We start from the raw sequence: 20,118 nt of genomic DNA on the forward strand, positions 1-20,118 counted from the left end.
AAGAGCAGATCAGTCTGGCTGGCCACACACCGCAGGAGTTTGTGGGGTTTTGAGAAACAGCGAAATATTTTTAAGCTCCTCGCTTGTTATTTCAACTGGAACAGGGCATTCTGCCTTGGAATTTGTGGGAAAAGCTCTTGGCAAAACTCGAACCCTGATGTGCAAATAATTTTGAGATGAGGGCAGAGAGAGGCTGGTGGGCAGGTGAACACCCATACTAGTGAGGTGTCACTGTCTTTGCAGAATGCTTTTGCGGCGGTCCCAGGGGGTGGCAGGAGCAGAGGAGGGGTCTTCCTGAGCCCGGCCCGTGCTCCCTGCCTGCTCTGCACACACGTGGGGCTGGGGATGGAGATCACCTTCCTGCTTCATCAATAATAAAGCTGGCACGGCGAGGAACAAAGTGCCTTCTCCAGCCCTCACGCTGCCGAGAGAGGCGGGGAGTTGTGTTTCCTCCATCCTTCACTACCTGCGGGATCACATTCCCTTCGTGTCCCATTCCTCTCACCCAGGGATAACCCAGGGGAAGGGAGGAAGCAAAGGAGCAGTCCCCAGAACGAGATCAGGAGCAAAGAAAGGGCGACCTGTCTCTATAGCAACCAGGATGCTCTGGGTTTTCGGGGAATAAAGGAATCTGCTGCTGGTTTAACGCCCTCGGTTCAAGTTGATGAAGTGGCAGTGACCAGGTCAGGCTTCAATTTAAAAAAAGCTTCCACTGTTTTTTTCCTCTGTTAGCCCCACGGCAGCATCTGCCTGGAACACTGGAATGATAAAAAGCAGGATCTGCTTCAACAATTTGGCTGTAAAATAGAGGTAATCAGTTGGGATTTTTTGGGTGGTAAAAATCTACTTAAACTGTAGGAGACAAAATGGGGGTGGGGGTGGAAATTCGAGTTTGCCTGTAGGGAAGAGAATGATTCCAGGTAAAAATGAGGTAAACAACAGGTAGGAAAAAATTTGTCTAGAAAACTTTAGGTGATCTGTAAGGCACAGTGAATATTTTGGGGATAAGATCTGAGATAATCTGTATGGGACAGAAAGACATTTTTCACAATAATCTAGAGGTAATCAGTAGGGGCTTTTTTTAGAGGTAAAATTTAGATAATCTGTCAGGGAGAGAATGAACATTTTGAGGACAAGATAGAGGTAGTTAGAGGGTTCTTTTGATTGTAAAATTTGTGCTGATCTGTAGAGGACAAAATGAATTGTTGAGGGCTAAATGTGAAGTAATCTCTAGGGGACTAAGTCTTCATCCCAGGTTATTGCACAATATCATCTTCTCAATTTTAAAAACATCTAACTCAATGAGCAGCAGGACTGATCCATGTCCCAAAACACTTCCACTTTTTTTAAACACCAGTGGCTTCATCTGCTAGGAGCAGAAAGTGGGAAACCATGCAAAATAAATGTAGGGAGATATCAGGGAGCTGAAGACTGGTTTGTGTTGGGGTAAAACCCTAAAAGATCATCTAGTTCCAACCATGAAATCTATTTTTTTTTTCAGCTGTATTATCTAAAACCCTTTGAGCTGATAAGAGTTAAAAGCAGATCTGATCCTCAGGGAACAGACTAACTTTCACTTTCCTTTAGCATAATAAAGCATCGCTATTTCTGCACCTTTTTGGGTCTCCAAAGCTTGTTTAAAACGAAATGCCTCATGCAGATGCTGAGTGGAAGAACAGAAAACCCAAAAGGATCCAACTTATTGGCAGAAGACTTTACAGTTCCTCCTCTTTTCTTTTTCCCAAAGGAAATTCCCTGTGGATCATAAACAATAACTAACAATTTCCCCCAGGCTGTGAAGAGGGAGCAGGTTTCTCTCGGTGCCAGGGTGTGAGTGTGGGTGTGTGCACAGCCATCCCAGGAACTCCTGTTTCCCACAAGCTGCACCAGGCCTTCCCAAGGAAAGCACTTTCAGTGCTTTAATGAGAGCTTTAAAGACTCCCTGGCTATGGGCTGGTATCAGGAAGGTGACAGTGTGAAAATCCTCGTTATCTTCCAAGGGGTGAATGCCTTTTTTAATCACTGATCCACCTGTCCTTGGGCTTTTCCTCTTGAGCCTTCCTGCATAAACCTCACAAAGGAGTTTCCATCCTCTCTGACAAGGCTGCCCACCTTTTCCTTTGGAATGCAGAACCAAGAGCTGAAACTTTTCTAGTTTTTTTGTTTGTTTGTTTTGTCTTCTGTTTTATGTTCCTATGAATAATTAAACACTTCCATTCCTTCCTACTGGGAAACCTCTCTCCTTGTAACCATCAACGCGGTGTTCCATCCTTCCTGCCGTTGATGGGTCCCTATGTCAAAGAAGGCTGTAAAAAAAAAAAAAAGCCAAGCTCGGAAACTCCTTTTTCTTAGCCCATTTTCGAGCCCTGGGCGGCTGCTGTTCCTCTCACCGCTCTCCTGCTGCCACCTGCCGACCGCCTGCCGCTCCCTCGCCTCTTTGCGAACTGGTCCCAGTTTTCACAGCCCTTACTGGAGCGGGTTCCTCTCGCAGGGAGCTTCCCGGCCCTGCAGCTTGGAGGGGGAAAACGAGCGCTGCCAGCCCCCACATCTGCTTTTTCTGTTCCTCCTTCCCCATCTCTTCTAGGGATTAACGCAGAAAAGCTCCTGTCTGCTCCCTGCCTCACCCCTGTCTCCCCCGGGCCGTGCCTGTTCCTGTCTCACCGACTCTGAGACACTCACTCCCCCAGGGATGTCCCGCACCCCACCCACGATGCTCTCCTGCTGCATCAGCTGGCGAGGAGAGGCTGTTGCCATCAAAGAAGAACGAGCAAATTGCCCACGAAGAGGGCAGCAAGCCCGAACAGCAGCCATGGTGATGAGATCCAGGGGCTGGGGGAAATGACAGCCAGCAAAAGGGGCTGTCCCCAAGGCAGCAGGATTTGCTGTCTGCTCAGCACCCGAGGAAGGAGTTCTGCTCTCCACGGGGAACTGATACTTTTATCAGTTTTTATCCAGTACCTGTGGACACAGCTGATTCCTCATGTTTGCTTTCCCAGCTGTCTGGCTTGTGCAGCCCCAGCACATGCCATTATCTGAGCTCTCCAGAGAGACTTTCCCCCACTTTCGCAGCAGGTGTAATTAAAACAAGCCTTCATAATGAGGGTGGGAATCGAGGTGCTGGCAGCTGATGTGCTTTTGACTGAGCTCCACCCACCCTTCCCTCTCTGCATCCTTTAGCCCCCCGCAAACATGTGCAGAATCTTCAAATGACCCTCCACCTTATTTTCTGTTCCTTTTTCAATTCTGCTTCTCTAAAACTGCTGAGAGCGAAATAAAGAAGTTGGTTTATTTTTAATCATCGCAAACTCTTTCCAAACCTGCAACGCGAAAGATTCACTTTTGACATGATGAGAGCAGCTGAGCCAGGGGGATTTCTCTCAAGAAGAGAGGCTGGCAAACCTTAAAGTAGTACCACCAGTAAAAAAAAAAGCTTCTGATGTTCCCCTATCCCAGCAAGGCCAGTCTGCTGATCTCCCAGGTGAGTGGGAAGCCTTGTGCTTTTTGGTTTGGCCTTTGAAGCTTCTGTCAGAGGAAAAAAGGCAAGTGAGAAGAGATGGGGGGATCAGATGCAGGCTGCAGGTGCATTTGTACTGGTGTCATCGGCTCTGGAACAGCCCTGCAGTGAAAAAAATGCCATCATGTGGCTGTCAGCATCTCAGTAAGGTCAGCAGCACCCTCAGCTGGGTAAAATCCGTGTCTCTCTGCCCTCTACAAACGTGAAAACTCCCCATCTGACCAACCTACTTTCCCAACACACCATTCAAGAAAGGGAACTCAATTTAGGGTCAATTTAGGTTCTTTCTGACCAGCCTGTGTGTGAAGAGAAAACCCCAGCAAAAAGGAGCTGATTGTGCTAAATGGCAGCAGTTACCCACTCTGGGCCTCAGTGGGAGAGGAAATGTCTGCAAAATCGTGACTTGTCTCATTCTGTCACCTCCAAATAGAAGGAAGTGAGAGCCACTTTGTACTGGAAAGTTCTGAGCACCCAGAAAACCCAAGGAGTGATTCAGGTGCTGAGTTATTCAACCAGGGTGCCCCACTGGGTTTTACTTGAGAAGCACCACACAAAGCCACAGGCACAGACCAAAGTGTGGTCTCTGCTGCAGGCTGTCCTCTTCTGCTCCTCACCCAGAGCATCACTAGTCTTAAGAGTATGGAAATAAATTCTGGCAACAGTGACTTATTAATATCTAAGCCAAACCCTTGGTGTCAAGGTGTTTATCAAAAGGTGTGGTTTTATCAAGGTGTTCTCAAATGTTGACGAAACTTCAAGAAGCCTTCGGCTGGAAGAGGTTCCTCATGCTGAGTGCTTTCATCAGTGAGGTTTATTGGTGCAACATTATTTCCTTGCCCTAATGTGTTATTTGTATCTCATCTTTTTGTGGCCCTGCCATTTCATGGGGTGCTTAAATCCACCTAATGCAGGGGAAGGACCATCCTGTGCTCTCTGTCCCTGATACAGGTTCCCTCTCCCTCCCTTTGTGAGACCTGCAGTAAAGTGAGCCTGTAATCTTTCCCTTTATTGCCTTTCCTTGGCAAGGGGAATTTAGAGTTGGATCCCCTGATCTGGCTGGATCAGGAGCCGATCGGGTCTATGCAGGGTCAGTCTGTTTCTCCGCAGGGAAGCAGCAGGAGTGCGTGGCCAGGGTGTGATGCAGGAAAGCCCCTTCTAGCACCAGCTCAGGCATGCAGCAGCTCCACTGTGAGCACCACCCAGCCCCTGGGTGGCTTCTGACAATCCCCTGAAGTCATGCTGTGGCCTTGTGGGCCTTGTGTACAAAGGGAAGATAACACCTCTGCCTGGAGATCTTTCTGGCTTGGTGATAATCAAATCCCCACTGCTTTGCACACAATGAGGACACCAGGACCTTTGGAGCCTTGCTCATCACAGAGAAGGGCCTTTCCAAAAAATAATCTGAAACAAAAGCACCCGAGCAGATAAAGGACAGGATCTGCCCAGAAGCCTGGGGAGTTCACTGGGATGTCCATAGGGTCAGCCAAGCCCTGCAGCTGGACCTCTGGAAGATCCACCTGTAGGAAAGGGCACTGCTGCATCCTGGCAGCCTGCAAGGATGGAACTTGCTTCCCCACCTCGGCTGCTCTAGTCGTGGTGGGTGTCATTTGAAAGGTGTGTTGTGGAATGAGAGATGTGTGTGACACACGGCAGGACTCTCCTGCTCATGAACCCACGGGTCTCAGGGACACAGCAGGGTGAGTCCACCAAGATCACCTGCTTTGTGTGGACACCTGCAGCAGGAACCACTGCTGCCAGCAGGGAGGCTGTCACTGGAACAGCTGCTCAGAGCAAGCTGGGGAAACCCAGATGCTTTTACTAGAAATCACTACAAAATTCCATGTATCTTCTGATTGCCCCAGGCAGCATCAGGAAAACCAAATAAGAGCAAAACCTGTTTGCTTTCTACGCTTCCCTGTGAAACAGGAGCAGCTCAAACCTGATAATCTTCATTTTTATGGAAAAAAACAGTTTCCATGTTTCTTGGTGTTAGTTAAATCTCATTTGCAGATCTGCTAGCAAGGACAGAACATGGTTCTGAACCTTGTCCTCCCACTAAAGGAGCACAGAAAGAGACCAGCTGCAGCTGAGCATGACAATTCCAACCTGACGGGAAGCAGCTGTTGGGTAAGTTTAAACAGGCAGCTGCAGTAGCTCAGTGAGGGGAAATAGGGATGGTTATTTTTCAGTAGGTACCTTGGGTTGGTTTTCCCCTCTGTCCTTCCACAAGTGCTGGGTGTGACCCAGTGTATTAAGCCAGGAATATCACTTGCTGCTCTTGACAGAGTGGGTTTTTGGTGCTTTTTTCCTCTCTCTTCCATGGGCTCAGCCATGCTTTTGTTCTGCAGCTGACTGGCTGGCAGTGCCCGAGGATGAATGCTAACTCCTACACCTCTCTGCCCTTCCCTGGGGAAGGATAAAAAGGGTTTTGTTTCTCCTTTGACGTTCACCATGGCAAACAAAGCTCGGCAGAATGGTGAGTTTTGCTCCAGCTATTTCCTGGCAGTAGCTGAGCTTGTGTGGGTACGTGATGCTGACTTTCTTAGGGCCAGGATTAACAAACTGACGGTGAAAATAAGATTTTTTTTATTTTTTTTTTTCCTATGAAGAGCAAGTGTAAAGACACACATGAGGTGATAATCATGGAAATTGTGACTGCCATGGAAAACCAGGCTGCAGGCTTCCACTGTGAGTGCCATGGAAAACCAGGAGGCCAATACTTCATTAGTCAGCACTGCCCATGGAATTCATAAAGCATCTCTCTTGCCTGTGTTTGCTGTTTGGAGGAGATGCTCCAATGTTTCCCCAGCTGCTGTTGCAGTGTGAGTGACACAGGAAAGGAGGTTGCTCCAGGGAATCCTCTTGTGAAATCCAAAGGTCAAAAATCCAAATCAATCCAAAAATCCAATCAAAAATCCAAAAATCATAGCTCTTTGCCCTCCTTGTGCCACAGTCCTGGTGTTTTTTCCTCCAGAGTGAAACATGCTTTTGCTTTATGAAATTGGAAGTTGAAGAAACCCTAGAAGAGGCTCAGGAAGTTTGCTGTGGGATGCTTGTCAGACTTGGAGCAAGCAAGGGATGAACACCACACTGGGCAAGTTGCTCCAAATGCTTAAAATCCCAGATTTAGCTGGGACAGTGGAAGAAAGAGGTTGAGTCTCTGGCTGTATTTTTACCCTTTTGTAGAACAGGGCAGAGGGCAGCTATTCAGATACCCACGACTCTGGGCGTGGGTTGTATCCACTGGTATGATGAAGAAAGACCTTGTGGTGGGAGCTGCACTTGCCACTTCCCCCCTGCAGCCTTGTGACTTTGATTAATCCCAACCCGTGCCACTTTTGGCCGCAGGGATTAGCTGCTGCTGCAAGCTTCACTGAAATCCACAGCCTGGCCTAAAAGTCCGTGAGTGTGCAGCTGAGGTGAGGTTACACGTGAGGAGGTGCTGCCTGATGCTTTTTGTGACCTAAAAAACCAGAACTGTAGACCTTGCACAGAATCTCAGTGAGCAGGAAAGCAGTGATCACTGCCTGACTTTTCAGGCTGTTTGTTAAGATATTAAACTACATGATCTTCCTGTCCTATTCTTTCTCTCTTTCCTAAGCATCAGCTCTTAGCTCATCTAAAGTTTTGAGGCCAGCTTACTTGGGCTTTTATTTCTGGCCCAAACTCTTCTGTTTTGCACCTTCTTCCCCAAATAATATGTTCTATTTTGTGCCTTCCTTTTTGCTTTGGATAATGAAGGAAGAGAAACCAAGTATTTCAACAGAGAAGGAAACTGTGTGAAGAAAGTCGGGGGGGTGGCTGCGTTTTCTCAGTCTGGTTCTTTACAGCAGCCTTTGTAGCTGTTCTCTGCCAACTCTTATTTTTCCTGCAAAAGCTGTAATTCTTTGTGCTTTTCCTTAAAGCCGTAGCTCCTGGAGTCCTGTGATTATCTAATCACTTCTGAGTGAACAAAAATGAGTCACAGCAGATGGAAAACACTGGATGACAATAACCTCCACTTCTGAAAAAGCCCTAAGTGCTTCTGAGTGAAAAAAAACCAACTTCCAAGTGTAATCCTCGAAAACCCATGAAGCAGAGACCAAATGAAAGGAGCTCAATTTTGTATATACTTTTTTGTTTTATATATTTGTATCGAAATATATTTTAAGATCTATTATACATTTTCATTTTTTTCCTTCCTGGATAGCCTAGGTGTATAGTTCTAAATTTTTTGGGGGTTGGGTCAAATAGGATTTAGAGAAACATATTACTTTACATTTATAAAAAGAAACCCTGCTTCAAACGTTGTGGCAGAGATTTATCTGGCTGCAATCTCGATGTTTATGGCCCTGACAAGATGACACAATGGGAGCAGGAACAGAATTCTGCATCTTGGTGCATATCCTTTAAAACATTGATGAGCTGGTGCTGCACTGTTGATTCCCTTCTATTTTGGAGGAATCATCTGCTTTTCTGGCAACTCTGTTGCACTTCCAGATCTTGCTAGAGCTGGTCAGAAATCCTGGTTCATGAGGGCAAAGCCTTTACGGCTGCTGATGATCTTTGTGTTGATCTACTTGCAGTATCAGTTGCCTTGGGATATGGTTTACCTTGAAATAGGAGTCTAATCCCTGTTAGTAGTACCTAAAATGCTGAGGAAACCTGGCAACAAAATACAGCTTGCAACTAAAATGCACAACTTGTGACAGCTGACAAAGGAAATACTGAAATGAGAATTAGCTGCAGTGATTTGAGGTTTTATGTTATGCTTTGCTGGGAAAATCCAGTGTACTTGATGTGACCCCTTTTGATAATTAAGTTGTGGCTGGGCTGAACGTGGGAAGGAACGCAGCCTGTGACCATGGCAGTGTTAATTGAGAGCTCTGCTGTGGCACGGCTGCCAAAGGGGGCCGGTCCTCAACGCTTTCACCCCCGTGCTGTGCCACAGGCGTTCAGACAGAGAACCGGATCCAGGCAAAAAACTGCCTGGGGTGAGGAAGGGATCACTCCTAAAGCCAGATCAGCTGCTGGGCTCGGCAGTGTGTGGTTGTTTGTGCTGGTGCCAGGGGCCGAGAGACTGAGAATGTGTCGGGTCACAGAATCACAGTGTGATTTGGGTTGGAAGGGACCATGAAGGCCATTTTGTTCCAAACCTCTGCCATGGGTGGGGACACCTTCCACTGGACTGGGGTGCTCCAAGCCCTGTCCAACCTGGCCTTGAACACTTCTAGGGATAGGGCAGCCACAGCTTCTCTGGGCAGCCTGTGCCCCTCTCGGGGAAGAACTACTTCCTCACCTAAACCTACTCTGTGTCAATCTGAAGCTGCTGTTGTCTCGCTCTTACAGCCCAGCTGGCTCATCATGCGCTGCTCTCTGCACCTTGGGCTGATTCAGGACCCCGATCCAGTCCAGAACCATCTGTTTCTGTGGGTCAGGGTTGTGGTTTTTGGTTGTTTCTTTTTTGTGTGTGGGGCAGGTCCCATGTACCCTGGCAGAGCTGCTGGTGCTGCTGACCTGCAGCTCTGCCCTTGGATGCAGCCCCTGCAGAACTGCCATCCCGTTTGGAACATGCTCTGATGCTTTCTGCCCTGGGAAGAATATCAGAGCAGGAGCTACTTCTCTGCAGCCTGTTAGTGGGGAGGAAGGGGGGGTGTGTGTGTGTGTGTGTCTGTCTCCACTCCAGGAGGACCCGCAAGCCAAACCATTTGGTGAATCACAGGGAGGCTGCTCTTGGGCTGGAATCAACTTCAAACGTGTTCAAGGCTCTGCACGAGGCTGTCAGGCTGTAATTTGTGGCTGGCTTTGCTTCTTCTCCTCCTCCTGCTGCTGCTGCAGACACTTTTCCAGAGTGGAAATGCAAGAGTCTGAAAGCCAGGCTGCTGCGGAAAATGCCTCTCTTTATTTATTTCACTTGTTTTGGTTTTTTTTCTTTTGCAAAGAGAACACTTCTCCTGCAGAGCTGGCTGCGGCTGCAAAACCAGAGCCTGCAGGGGCCTCTGGCCAGCCTCCCAGGATTGCCAAAGAGAGATTCCTCACGTGCCCCACTTATGCAAAGCGAAGAACTGGGTGCCAGGAGGGCGAGGTGACGTGGAAGGAATTTGTGTGCTGTAGGCACAACAAAACTGAGCATCCAAACCAGCAGGGCTCTGGTGCTGGCCCAGTCCAACAGGCTGGTAGGGGAGGCAGCTGCAAAGTGAGTCATGTGTTTAGCTGCAGGAAAGTCCCTCACTTGGCTGCAGCTTTCCGAGCTCTTCCTACTCGCTTTCTCCATGTGCGCCTCCCAGAAAACGGGGCTAAAAACCAAGCTTAGGCTGGGGGAGGCCTCCTTCTCCCTCAGCTGCAGCCAAGTGACTCAGCTGTATGTCACTGCAGACAAGCCACGATCCTTCCTGAGAAGCCTTATCTGGTATCTCATCTGGGAGGTTTGTCCTCAGGAAAAACCTCAAATCTCAGCAGAAGCAGAAGGTGGTAGGCAGATCCTCAGTGCCAGGTCTCAGCTCACATCTGTGGGCTGGGCCTGGTCCCAACAGGCTGAGATATCCTTGGGAGTTTCCCACTCTTCCAAATATCCACAGCAGACAGCTGGTACTTGAACTCCTGATGCAACTTTATTTTGTTTAATTCAGTGTTTAAGTGAAGAAACTAGCAGACAATGTGGCTAGATCAGGAAAGCTAAGTCACGGAGACAATTAGTTATTCCCAAATATTATGTGCTCTGTGCTTGAGAGAGGAAAAAAAAAAAAGGTCCCAAATCAATGGGAACTGGCAAAGCTCCAGGAAAACCTGGGCTAGCCTGAAATGATAACAGATTGGGGGTAGAACCTGCTAGCTCCAATCTACTCCCTTCTTCTCCCTGTCCTTCAGCTCCCAGAAAGAAAAACACCCTGCCTGCTGAAATAGCTTTCACATTCCAGACAGTCTTACTTAACCACCTTTTAAATATTCTTCATGCAGCTCTTTTATTTTTTGGTGTGTGTTTTCCTAGGTTAGTAGCTGGCTGATGGTTGGAAAGTTGAGGTGCCTCGTCAACACTTTTTTTACGCTCACGAGATAAGGGCAGTGCGCTGAGCCCTGCCTAGGCAAGGTGGCTTTAGAGCCAGAGTAAAGGTTGCTTGTTTAGTCTGGCCAAAATTGAGGGTGGCTTTCTGCCTCGTTGATTCAGTCAGGGTGCACCTGGCTCCAGTTTGGGAATTACCTAAGAGCCTGGCTCCTGATGGTGGTGATAGCAGAGGTTCTGGAGGCTCTGAATAAATCTGTGCTCACTTGTGGAGGGGCAAAGGCCCTGTGTAAGCATTAAGTTCTCCTGATGTGGTTTGTGAAGAAAATCACTGTAACTGGGGTAACTTCTTAGCTTTTTTTTTTTTATAAGGACCTTTTAAAAGGACCTTATAAGAAAAGGAGAAATGTGTGTTACGCTGTTTGGTATAGCCTGGCAAAGTGAAACAGAACAGATTCGCTTCCTCCTAACCTTTAAGGCAAGTAAACCTTAAATGTTATCAGCAAGTCTGGTCTTTGAAAAATGGACATGTAGGTAAGGACCTAACAAGGTAAAAACTTGTGTGCTCTCAAATGAAGGTCAGTACCTGGAAGCTCCCCATGAACTGGGCAGGATAAGTTGGGTAGAGGCCAAGCTCTTTAGATGGGATAAGTTTGCGTTATGTTGAGGCCACAGGGGATGCCCAGATCCCCCAGGCTGTGGGAAGCATTATCAAGGGCCCTTCTTGCAGCCACAGCAAGCCTTGAGTGTGGGTTTAGATGCAGAGGCGAGCTGGTCTGGCTGCTCTGCCCAGTCCTGGAGAGCCCACAAGGGTTCTGCCCTGTCCCTCAGCTGAGCAGGTTCAGTTTGTTGATCCAGTCAGGAAAACACTGCTTTTTTTTTTTTTCCTCTGGGTTAGTTTGTTTTTCCAGTGAGCTGAATCAGTGCAAGGGGCAAGGCAGGAATAAGAGGCTGGGAAAACCAGCAAGTGAATCCAGGCTGTTGTTCTTAATTATACTTTTAATTGCTGTTCATTTGGAGCACAGGGATGCCAGTGACAACAGGCAGCCTTCCCTGCACGGCAAGGTAAAACCAGCATTCCCATTGCTTCCCAAGCAAGATGGGAAGCACTGCGGTGGCACTTACCCAACATGATGTTTGGTTCTGTGGAGACGTCACAGCACATCCCACTGCCTGAAGGAGGCTGGGAAGGGATTCTTCAGCAGCAATTGTAGTGACAGGACAAGGAGGAATGGGTACAATTTGAGGGAGAGGTAGTTGAGGTTGGATATTAGGAGGAAACTTCTGTTACTGTGAGGGAGTTGAGGCACTGGCACAGGGAGGTTTGTGGATGCACCATCCCTGGAACTGTTCAAAGCCAGGTGGGAGACAGCCTTTACCAACCTGGCCCAGTGGGAAGCCGATTGGAAAAGGTGCATTCCAACCCCTTAACACTACGTCTCCATGTTGGTGTGTGCCTCAACCAGCCTAGCTGGTCTATGTGGGGTGACTCCTGCCTTTGGGACCCCCACCGCCTCATGGCAGCGCCCGTGGAAGCAAAAATCGCCTTGAAGGCTTTTTTTTCCTTCCCGGCCAGACACCGCCGTTTCCAGTGGCAGTGGGGACGGGGAGGTCCGGAGAGCCGTGGCCTCCTGAACTTGCCGCCGCCATTTTACGCCCCCCTCAGACGCCTCACACCCCCTGCCCCCCGCTCCTCCCGCCCAGCTCCCGCCATCCCTTGCGCGTGACCGGGGCGGTGTGCGCGCGTGCGCGCCCCTGCCCCTATATAAGGGCGGGTGCGGGCGGTGCCGGCGGCGCCGCATTGCAGGCGGGCACGGAGGTGGAGCGATGGCGCGGCCGCTGATCCTCGGGCTCCTCAGCCTTCTCGGGCTCCTGGCCGCCGGTAAGCGCTGCCCTCCGCCTCCCGAGCCCCTTCCCCACCCAGCTGAGCCCCGGCGGGCTCGGGGAGAAGTTCAGCGAGCGCCCAGCGTGCGCGGGAGGAGGGCAGCGCGGAGGGGGCGAAGGACGCTCCTAGCGCTGTTTGTATTCCCCCGGCAGGGCCCGCTCCCAGATCCCAAACAGAGGAAGCGGCGATGAGGGAGGGTGGGGGAGAGTGGGGGTTTCGAGGGCGCCTTCGGGGTGGCTGGGATGGAAAGGCTGTGTTTGGGGGCGGGGAGAGTCGCCCAAAAATAGCGCCAGGGAAAGGCTGGGAGAAGGGGGGGAGTCCCCCTGAGGATCCGGCCATTCCCGCTGCTGGTCGGGAAGTGACTTCCCGATGGAACCGGGCTCCGTGTGGGCCCGAATCCGACACGAGTCGGGCAGCTCGGACCCCGCGCTGCTGGGGACAATTGTGAGGGACTGTTTTTTCCTGCCAGCAGCGCTGTTTATCTCCGCCACTTCAGGGATAGATAGATGGCTGCTAATCCTCTTGCAGATGGCGGGAGGTTGCTTTGCTGTTGTGTTCTGCTCCATATGGAAAATTCCAGCGCTTTTGCTGCTCGCTGTCTCGTTACCTGTTGTTGCTGAGGTGGAAGTGATGGGGGGGAAGAATGGATGATCGTCTCCCTTTCGCTGTAGGACCAGAGGTTAGAAAATGCAGTGCTTGTGTTTTGTACATTGCAGGAGCTTGACAGAGGTACAGAAATTATTCATAGTCTGAATGGTAATACTCCTTTAGGCTGCAGGATGGGATAGCTAGAAACCCCAAAATGTAAGGACTTACACAGTGATGTGCGCTGTTACTTCGAGAATTTTCTTCTAAATTAGACTGTTTTTTTTATTAAAGTTTATATGCTCACAAGTTTAACCTGCAGCATTTCAAAAGTCAGCGGAAAAGAAAAAGCACGACTGACTATTTAAAAGGCCGTAGGAGTAACCAGCTGGCATGGTAAATAATCCTGTGGAATTTTTCATGATTGTATGTGAGACTTGTACTTTATTGTAGTTTTACTGGCATAAAATCATAGTATGGCCTGGGATGGAAGGGATCTTAAAGGTCATCTGGTTCCAACCCTCTGCTGAGGACAGGCACACCTTCCCCTAGATATACTGATAATATTTAGTATGCTGATATGCAGACAGTTTAATGGATTATCTCAGACTTTTCAAGCAAGAAAGCAAATATCAGCTTTCACTCTGCATGTTTATGTGCTTTCACAGTGTCCTTTGAGTCTGCTCTGTGCTGAATTAGCTGCCATCAGTTCCCACTCCTGGGACTGTTTCCAAATCGCTGAAATCATTGCAGTTTTTTGCGCTGTGAAAGTGAAAAGGCTTCACCTTGAAGTATCCACCAGCTTTCCCATTAGTGTATTTAGGGAAATTGTAATGAGAAACCAGTTCAGCAGTGAGAGTTCACTTGGCCTACCTGTTAGAGGCTTGGTATGCAGCTGAGGGTAGCAGGAGACTAGTCAGGCCTGTTTTTCCTTAGGAAGTCACTCTTTTAACACAAATAAACAGCTGTCTTTTTTCACCAGGGCTCTGTTATGAATGCTCATTCCCTCACCTACCGTGCAGATTTTCTTGAAGATTTTGCTGTGACAGCCCCAAACACCGTTTTCGTCTGCTGAGCTGGCTAATTAGCTGTGCAAAAATTCAGCCACCCTTGTCAGATCCTAATGGAGTCGCTTGGCTGCCTTACAGGCTGTGAGGGTTTTTGGTTGACCTACTTACAGGGCTTCTGTGCATCTTCCCTTTAAGGGAGACACGGAGGAATTAAAGCAGGGTGTACAGGTCCTGGCATCTCCGGACTACTGATGTGCACTCTGATTATTCCTTGTCTGTGAGGCAGGGAGGAGGAAGGCTGGGTGTGCTGTTAAAGCACGACTTGGTTTCTGTTTAACTGAGTATTTTCCCCCCCTTTTGCTAAATTAAAAGTTAAGCTGGGAGTGGAAAGTAAAAACTTTGAGGATATGATTTTTTTCACATCCCCCCTCCCCTAAAAGAGTAGACTTAAAACCTTGTAAGGAAGGAGGATTCGAGTTAATGTGTAATTCCTCCAGCAAACACTGGTCAGAGCATCTGGGTACAGGAAATTTGTAGTCTGACTTGAATTTTCTTGAGGATATGGATAAAGCAGATAATTGGACTCTTCTGTAGTTTGCAAGCTTGTTATGATATGAAGGTGGTTTCTAACAAAAAAAAAACAAAGTCAGGCTGGTGCAGCCAGCCTTGCAGATTAAATTAGGAGAAGAGTGGAAGGTGTCTTGTGCCAGCAGTGGTGTGTCCAGTGTGACCAGGGCAGTGACAGCGGGACCCTTGTGCTGGGCACTGCCAAGGCCACACCTCAAATCTTGTGTCCAGTTCTGGGCCTTCGCTGCAAGAAGAACAGTGAGGTGCTAGAGCGTGTCCAGAGAAGGGAATGGAGCTGGGGAAGGGTCTGGAGGGTAGGTCCAGGTTGGAAATGAGGAGAAATTCCTTCTCAGAAAGGTGCTGGAATTGGCTACCCAGGGAGGCAGTGGAGCCACCATCCCTGCAGGCGTTCAAGAAACATCTGGACTCAGTGCTGTGGTCTGGGTGACAAGGTGATGATTGATCACAGGTTGGACTTGATGGTCCTGGAGGCTTTTTCCAACCTAAATGGTGCTGTGATGGCATAGAAATAAAATCCGTGTTTTCTTGGAGGAGTAACTGTGTCTGTGAGGCAGCGTCAGGCCGTCACACAGCGAAACCGGTGCTTTGATAGCGCAGCTGTCATGTGCCCTGTGTAAACCTGCCCTTGCACAATCCCCTCCTTGTTTATAGCAGGCAGGTATAAATAGAAAGGGTTGCTGTTGGTTATGTCTGGAGGAGCTGAGCCAGCCCTTCTGCCAGCTCCCAGTCACGCCTGGCCCAGTGCTGCCCGAGCCCTTTCTGCAGCTCCGCTCTGCTCACACACCGCACAGGAGCTGCTCTGGAGCCTCCAAACACCCAGGGGATGTGGAGGCTGGAGCAAGAGAGAGGGAGCTTGTCAGCAAAACTGGGTGTGTCACCTGATATCAGCTGAGCCTCCCCAGGAGGTTGGGCTGTGCTATTTCAGGGAAGGCTTTTCTGATATAAAATGCAGGGACACCTTGGTTTTGTATCTGTGGGGGAAGCAGGACCAGTTACTGCTGCCTGCCATAGGTTTTTGTTTCTGTATCTCATGTAGATCTGATTCTTCAAAGCAGCTTGGGGGCAATGCCTTAGAACTCTATGACAAAAAAAGTTTATTTTTTTTCTTAAAGGACTTTCTTTTTTTTTTTTTTTTAATGGAGCAGCTTTTAAATGCAATTCAGTTGCTGCTGCTACTAAAATTTTAGAGTTCCTCTTGCAATTAAAAAAGGGTACATTGAAGTGTGTGTATGTATTTTAGGGCAGTGCTTCTCTGTATTTGGTCATGGGGCAATGTTTGGTGTCAGATGCCTAATAGCAGATTTTCCCAGTCTTTGTGCTGTGGATATATTTGTCTGGTGAAAAAGGAATGTTAAATACAGGATTTCTGCAGAGACTTGCATGAAGTCTGTCCCCTGTGTCCCCTCAAAAAAAAGCAACAACAAACCCTCAGAACAAAACCAGAAAGAATTGAGATGGACCACAAGTATGCCCCAAACATTTTAGAGTATTTCTGCAGGCATCTTCTGCAGGGAAAAGTGCTGCTCATAACTTTTTGGGAATATCTTAGCATATTTTATGGGGTCACTTAGTCCTGATGACTACCAGGTGCCCTTGAACATCCACTTATCTCTTCTGGATTCTGCCATAGAAAAATGTCAGCAGTCAGGCCTTGCTTGGCAACATCTGGCCAGCTTGGAAATCATGCTTTTGCAGGCACCTAGGAGAATTTAGGGGTACTTCTACTGTCCCAGCTTATCCAGTTCTCTGCTGTGTTTAACTTTATTCTGTTTACTTGTACCTGCACAAACTGCTTCTCATGCCATGCTTGTGTTCACCTGAGGCAGAGGCAGTGTGCCAAAATGAGAATGAGTTCTCAGCTTTGAGGAAGAGCCTGGTTGTGGTGTTAACTCCAAACTCGTTTCTTGCCCATCACACTAATTAGGAAAGTTTCAAGCTTGGTTTTCCATCAATAGATGTTGGACAGGAAGACTCATTTTTAACTGGAATGCTGATAACAGCTAGCCATGTTTCCTTCAGTTTTTCTTCATGTTGCCTGTAATCCCTCAGATGTCGTGATTACTTTACTGCTTCATTAATCCAGAGGCATAGGAGCCCTTTGGCAAGAGTCACTGGTCTGTGATGTGGTCACAACTTTTGAAGTTTTACTCATTAACTGCCAGAGAGGCTGTGGAGTGTCGAGCCCTTCAGATAACTTCAGGTTGGGGTCACTCCTTTGCTTCTTGACACTTTGTAAGCTTTGGTGAAGAGAAGTTGATCCCTCTTGACTTCTTTAACTTAAACAGGCTTTGCTTTTGCAAGTCTCAAAGGACCTGGGGAAAAGTCAGTGACAGAGCACAGATGGCAGAGGCTGATGCATTCACTTGGTCTGTGGTGTCTCTGGGAGATAATGAATTGTGTTTTTATTTTTTAACATTGTAAGTAGGACAGCCTGGGAATAACATCCTTCCTGATGAATAGCTTAATACACTTAGGCAGGTTGGACTGTCACAAAAGCAAAAGAGTTGACAGCACCCTAAATGATCTTTGCATTTTACTTCAATCCGTTGAGTTGAACAGCAGCTCACTCTTTCCTTGTGTATATTTTTTTCCCAGATTGCAGATTAATTTGTCTGTAACCAAGGGTTTTTCTAGCAGTTGGATTTGGAGCAGGCTGGAGTCTTCAGGTTGAATTTCTTTGTGTTCTGGATGGTTGTTTCCTGGTTCATTCTTTGGCTCTTTAGGGAATCTGCTCTGGCCCCTCAGAATCCGTGTTCATTGATGCTTACATAAGGTGTTAACTTCTAAGTCTCTTTTGTAGCTTTAGTGCAGCTTTGGAGGGGATTCCTTAGGATGTTTTTCTGAGAATAGGGTAGAAAATTCAGACTGGCTCTGTGTGGAAGAAGAGACAAATGCTTGAGGGAAGGGAAGGTGTTTTCCAAGAAAGGTAATAATTGCCTGGCAGTTTTCCTGCAGCTGTCCTTGCAGAATGGTAATCCAGACATTATAAGCTTCCTTCCTTTTAGGTTCCTGTTACCTGGAGAGGAGTGAAGAACTGAGCTGTGCTCTCGTGTGTGGCTCTATAAGCCAAGTGGAAAAGGTGATAATTTCTGAGGGGGCCATCAACTCTATTTCCCAAATTTGTGTCTGTATGTTAGGATAAACTTGGTAAAGCGAAGGGTGTTTTTTTGCTGTTGTTTTTTATTCTTTAATTAAATTGAAGAAGTCACATCTGGAGTGGTTCAGACAGGGGGAAACCAGTGAAGAGGATGAGTAAAAAAACACCTTTGCCTTCACAGATAAAGTTGTTTGATGCTCTGAAAATGCAAGAACTTGCCTTGCAAGAACCTCAGGAAATGGGGGGAACAGGTCTTGGTGGGAAACTCTTAAAAGACTATTGAGAGCTGATCTGCAGAGAAAGGAGAAATCTATTAAAAAAATGGATGACCTTAGGTAAAGAACAATATCTAAAATAAAGAGGTGCCAGAGATAACAAAGAAATTAATTCCCTTGGGTTTAGGCATCAAGCACTGAGAGCTGTGTGAGGCAACTGATGGTGCTTTGCTTTCTCTTGGGTTGCTGCTGTGCTGGGGATATGAAATACCATGTTGAGGTGTTGCTCCTTTTGTAGCAAAGGCTGTTTGGAGGGAACAGTTAAAACTCAAAAGTATTTTTTCTGAGACAGCACAAGGTTTTGACACACTTCACTAACATGTTTATTTTTGTTGTGATTTAAGTTAATATATGAGGGAAAAATTCTGTTTCATAGTTAAGCAGGAGAACAAGCTAAAAGAGAAAAAAGTGGTAACAGTAGAGAGTTTCAGCTATTCTTTTCTGAATCTGCAGGATCTGAATTAATGCAGAGTTTTTTTTAGCTTTGCTTCTGTTTTTCCCAGAATGTTCAGAAAGGGAGGATGGATATTGTTGCAGTGAAGGTGCATCCTTTCATAATAGATACAACATTTCACACAAAAGTACTTCCCCATCATACAGAACGAAAATATAATAAATATTTAACTGTGTTTGAAGTCACTGTGGAAGGTGTCAGAAAAGAAGCCATGATTAGCATGTGTCATCTTTATTCTGTAGCTGCTCTAAAATGTGCCAGCCATGTGTGGCCCTAACAAACAAATTTGCTTAGTCACTGTCTGACTGGAAAGATCTGTGCTGAAAACATAAAATTTAGACTTGTCTTGACACACAGCCAGCAAAGCTGATAAATAAGAATAAATATGAAGCACAGGATTTTTGTCATACACATAGTCATGATCTATTGTTAAGGTTGTGAGGAAGAGGGAACAAGATGTTGTGCTGAAGCTGCTACAGATCTGGAAAGTCATACAGTGACAAGATCTTAGAAGTAAAAACATCAAAAAAACCTGAAAGCTCACTAAGAGCCTGATCAAACCAATGCAAGTTACAGCATGAATGCTTCCATTTGGCTTTAAAACACTCTCCTAAATCAAGAGTTTGAGAGACTGCTTGGAATAACTATTATTGGAGTTGTGTAGTTCAGTTTTGTAGTTTACAGTATGTTTCAGTGTAGGAGGAGTAATTGTCTTTTGATAAAGGCATAGGTTAAAAGCTGTACTTGTAATTAGCTGGGAATCCTTGATTCCACTGTTTAAAGTCCAGGTCTGGACTGACTTCATTCAGAGCTTGACTCTTCCTTCCAGAGCCTTCCTACCCCTGTTCAATGCCAGTATCTGAAAGAGAAGAATAACTTTCCCTCAACCAAGTGTATTCTTGTTTATTGTCATGCTGCCAGAGCTTCCAGCTCTTTGGCTGGCCAGTCTGACTCTGAAAATTAACTATTCTTAGGGCTTCCAGATCAATAATGCTGGAGTTTAGAATAGGCTGTAAATATTTTGCTAACCATACATTATTAGAAGCTTTGAAGTCTTGCTCCTGCAGTCTGCCAGGCACTACCAGTGTGCTGTCCTGCTCAGTAACAATATGCAATGAATATGATTTTTTTCTTTACTGGGAGAGAGGGTGACAAGCTTCAAGCTCTCGTGTAAAAAAAAATCAGGCATGCAAAGCACGTTTTTCTAAAAATAAGTGGGTCATTCCTCTGAAATCCAGTGTAAACAGGCTTTATAAATCAACAGCTGAGAAGGCTGCACAATGCCACCCATAAAGCAGTGCTTATGTGGCTGTTTGATGAGTGCTGGCCATGTACCTTGTAGATGTGCTGGTAATTCAGCTTTAAATCGATCCTCTAATTGCCTAGAACAGGGCTTGAGAAATGGGAAAGTGATTGTCTGTTGTAACCTCGTGGCTGACAGTGTAATTTTGCAGGGTTTTGTGATGTGCAAACAGCATTTGGTGTAAATGTCACACTTGTACAGCTAATAGGTTTGAACAGGTTGGCTTTATGTTTAGTTTTTTTAAATTTTTGTAAACTTTGGCAGCAGTGCCCTGTAGACTTGGACTGTGGTGGATTTCTTTGGAGCCTGCCTGCTGCAGGATTTTAGGATTTGTTTCTTGATTGGTTAGTGCAGTGTGGAGCATTGTGAAACAGCTTATTGACAGATAGGATGTTTTTAGGAACTGAGAGAAGTTTGGTGTCAGATCC

General features: G+C 47.0%; 1 protein-coding gene and 1 long non-coding RNA gene across 10 annotated transcripts in view; one reads left to right on the forward strand and one right to left on the reverse strand.

The window, feature by feature from the left end:
- Nucleotides 1–1,147: 1,147 nt before the first annotated feature.
- On the reverse strand, nt 1,148–3,055 carry LOC147651997 (uncharacterized). The gene is made up of 2 exons (XR_015290027.1): nt 2,959–3,055; nt 1,148–2,306 (listed from the first exon to the last, which is right to left on the reverse strand). It is a non-coding gene; the product is annotated as an uncharacterized LOC147651997 (long non-coding RNA).
- Nucleotides 3,056–3,160: 105 nt separating this feature from the next.
- PSAP (prosaposin) overlaps nt 3,161–20,118 on the forward strand; it is a 31,419-nt gene continuing 14,461 nt past the window's right edge. For 3 of the 9 annotated variants that reach the window (XM_086900253.1, XM_086900248.1, XM_086900249.1), the window contains exon 1: nt 12,286–12,375. In XM_086900253.1, coding sequence (XP_086756379.1) covers nt 12,321–12,375 — 55 coding nt within the window. In that variant the 5' untranslated portion in view covers nt 12,286–12,320. Of the gene's footprint in view, nt 3,479–5,524; nt 5,642–5,674; nt 5,991–12,285; nt 12,376–20,118 lie in introns of those variants that run through there. The other 6 variants (XM_086900247.1, XM_086900252.1, XM_086900246.1 and 3 more) reach the window with 4 other exon arrangements.

This window comes from Cyanistes caeruleus, chromosome 8 (assembly GCF_971803275.1).
Source record: "Cyanistes caeruleus chromosome 8, bCyaCae1.hap1.1, whole genome shotgun sequence".
Taxonomy (NCBI): domain Eukaryota; kingdom Metazoa; phylum Chordata; class Aves; order Passeriformes; family Paridae; genus Cyanistes; species Cyanistes caeruleus.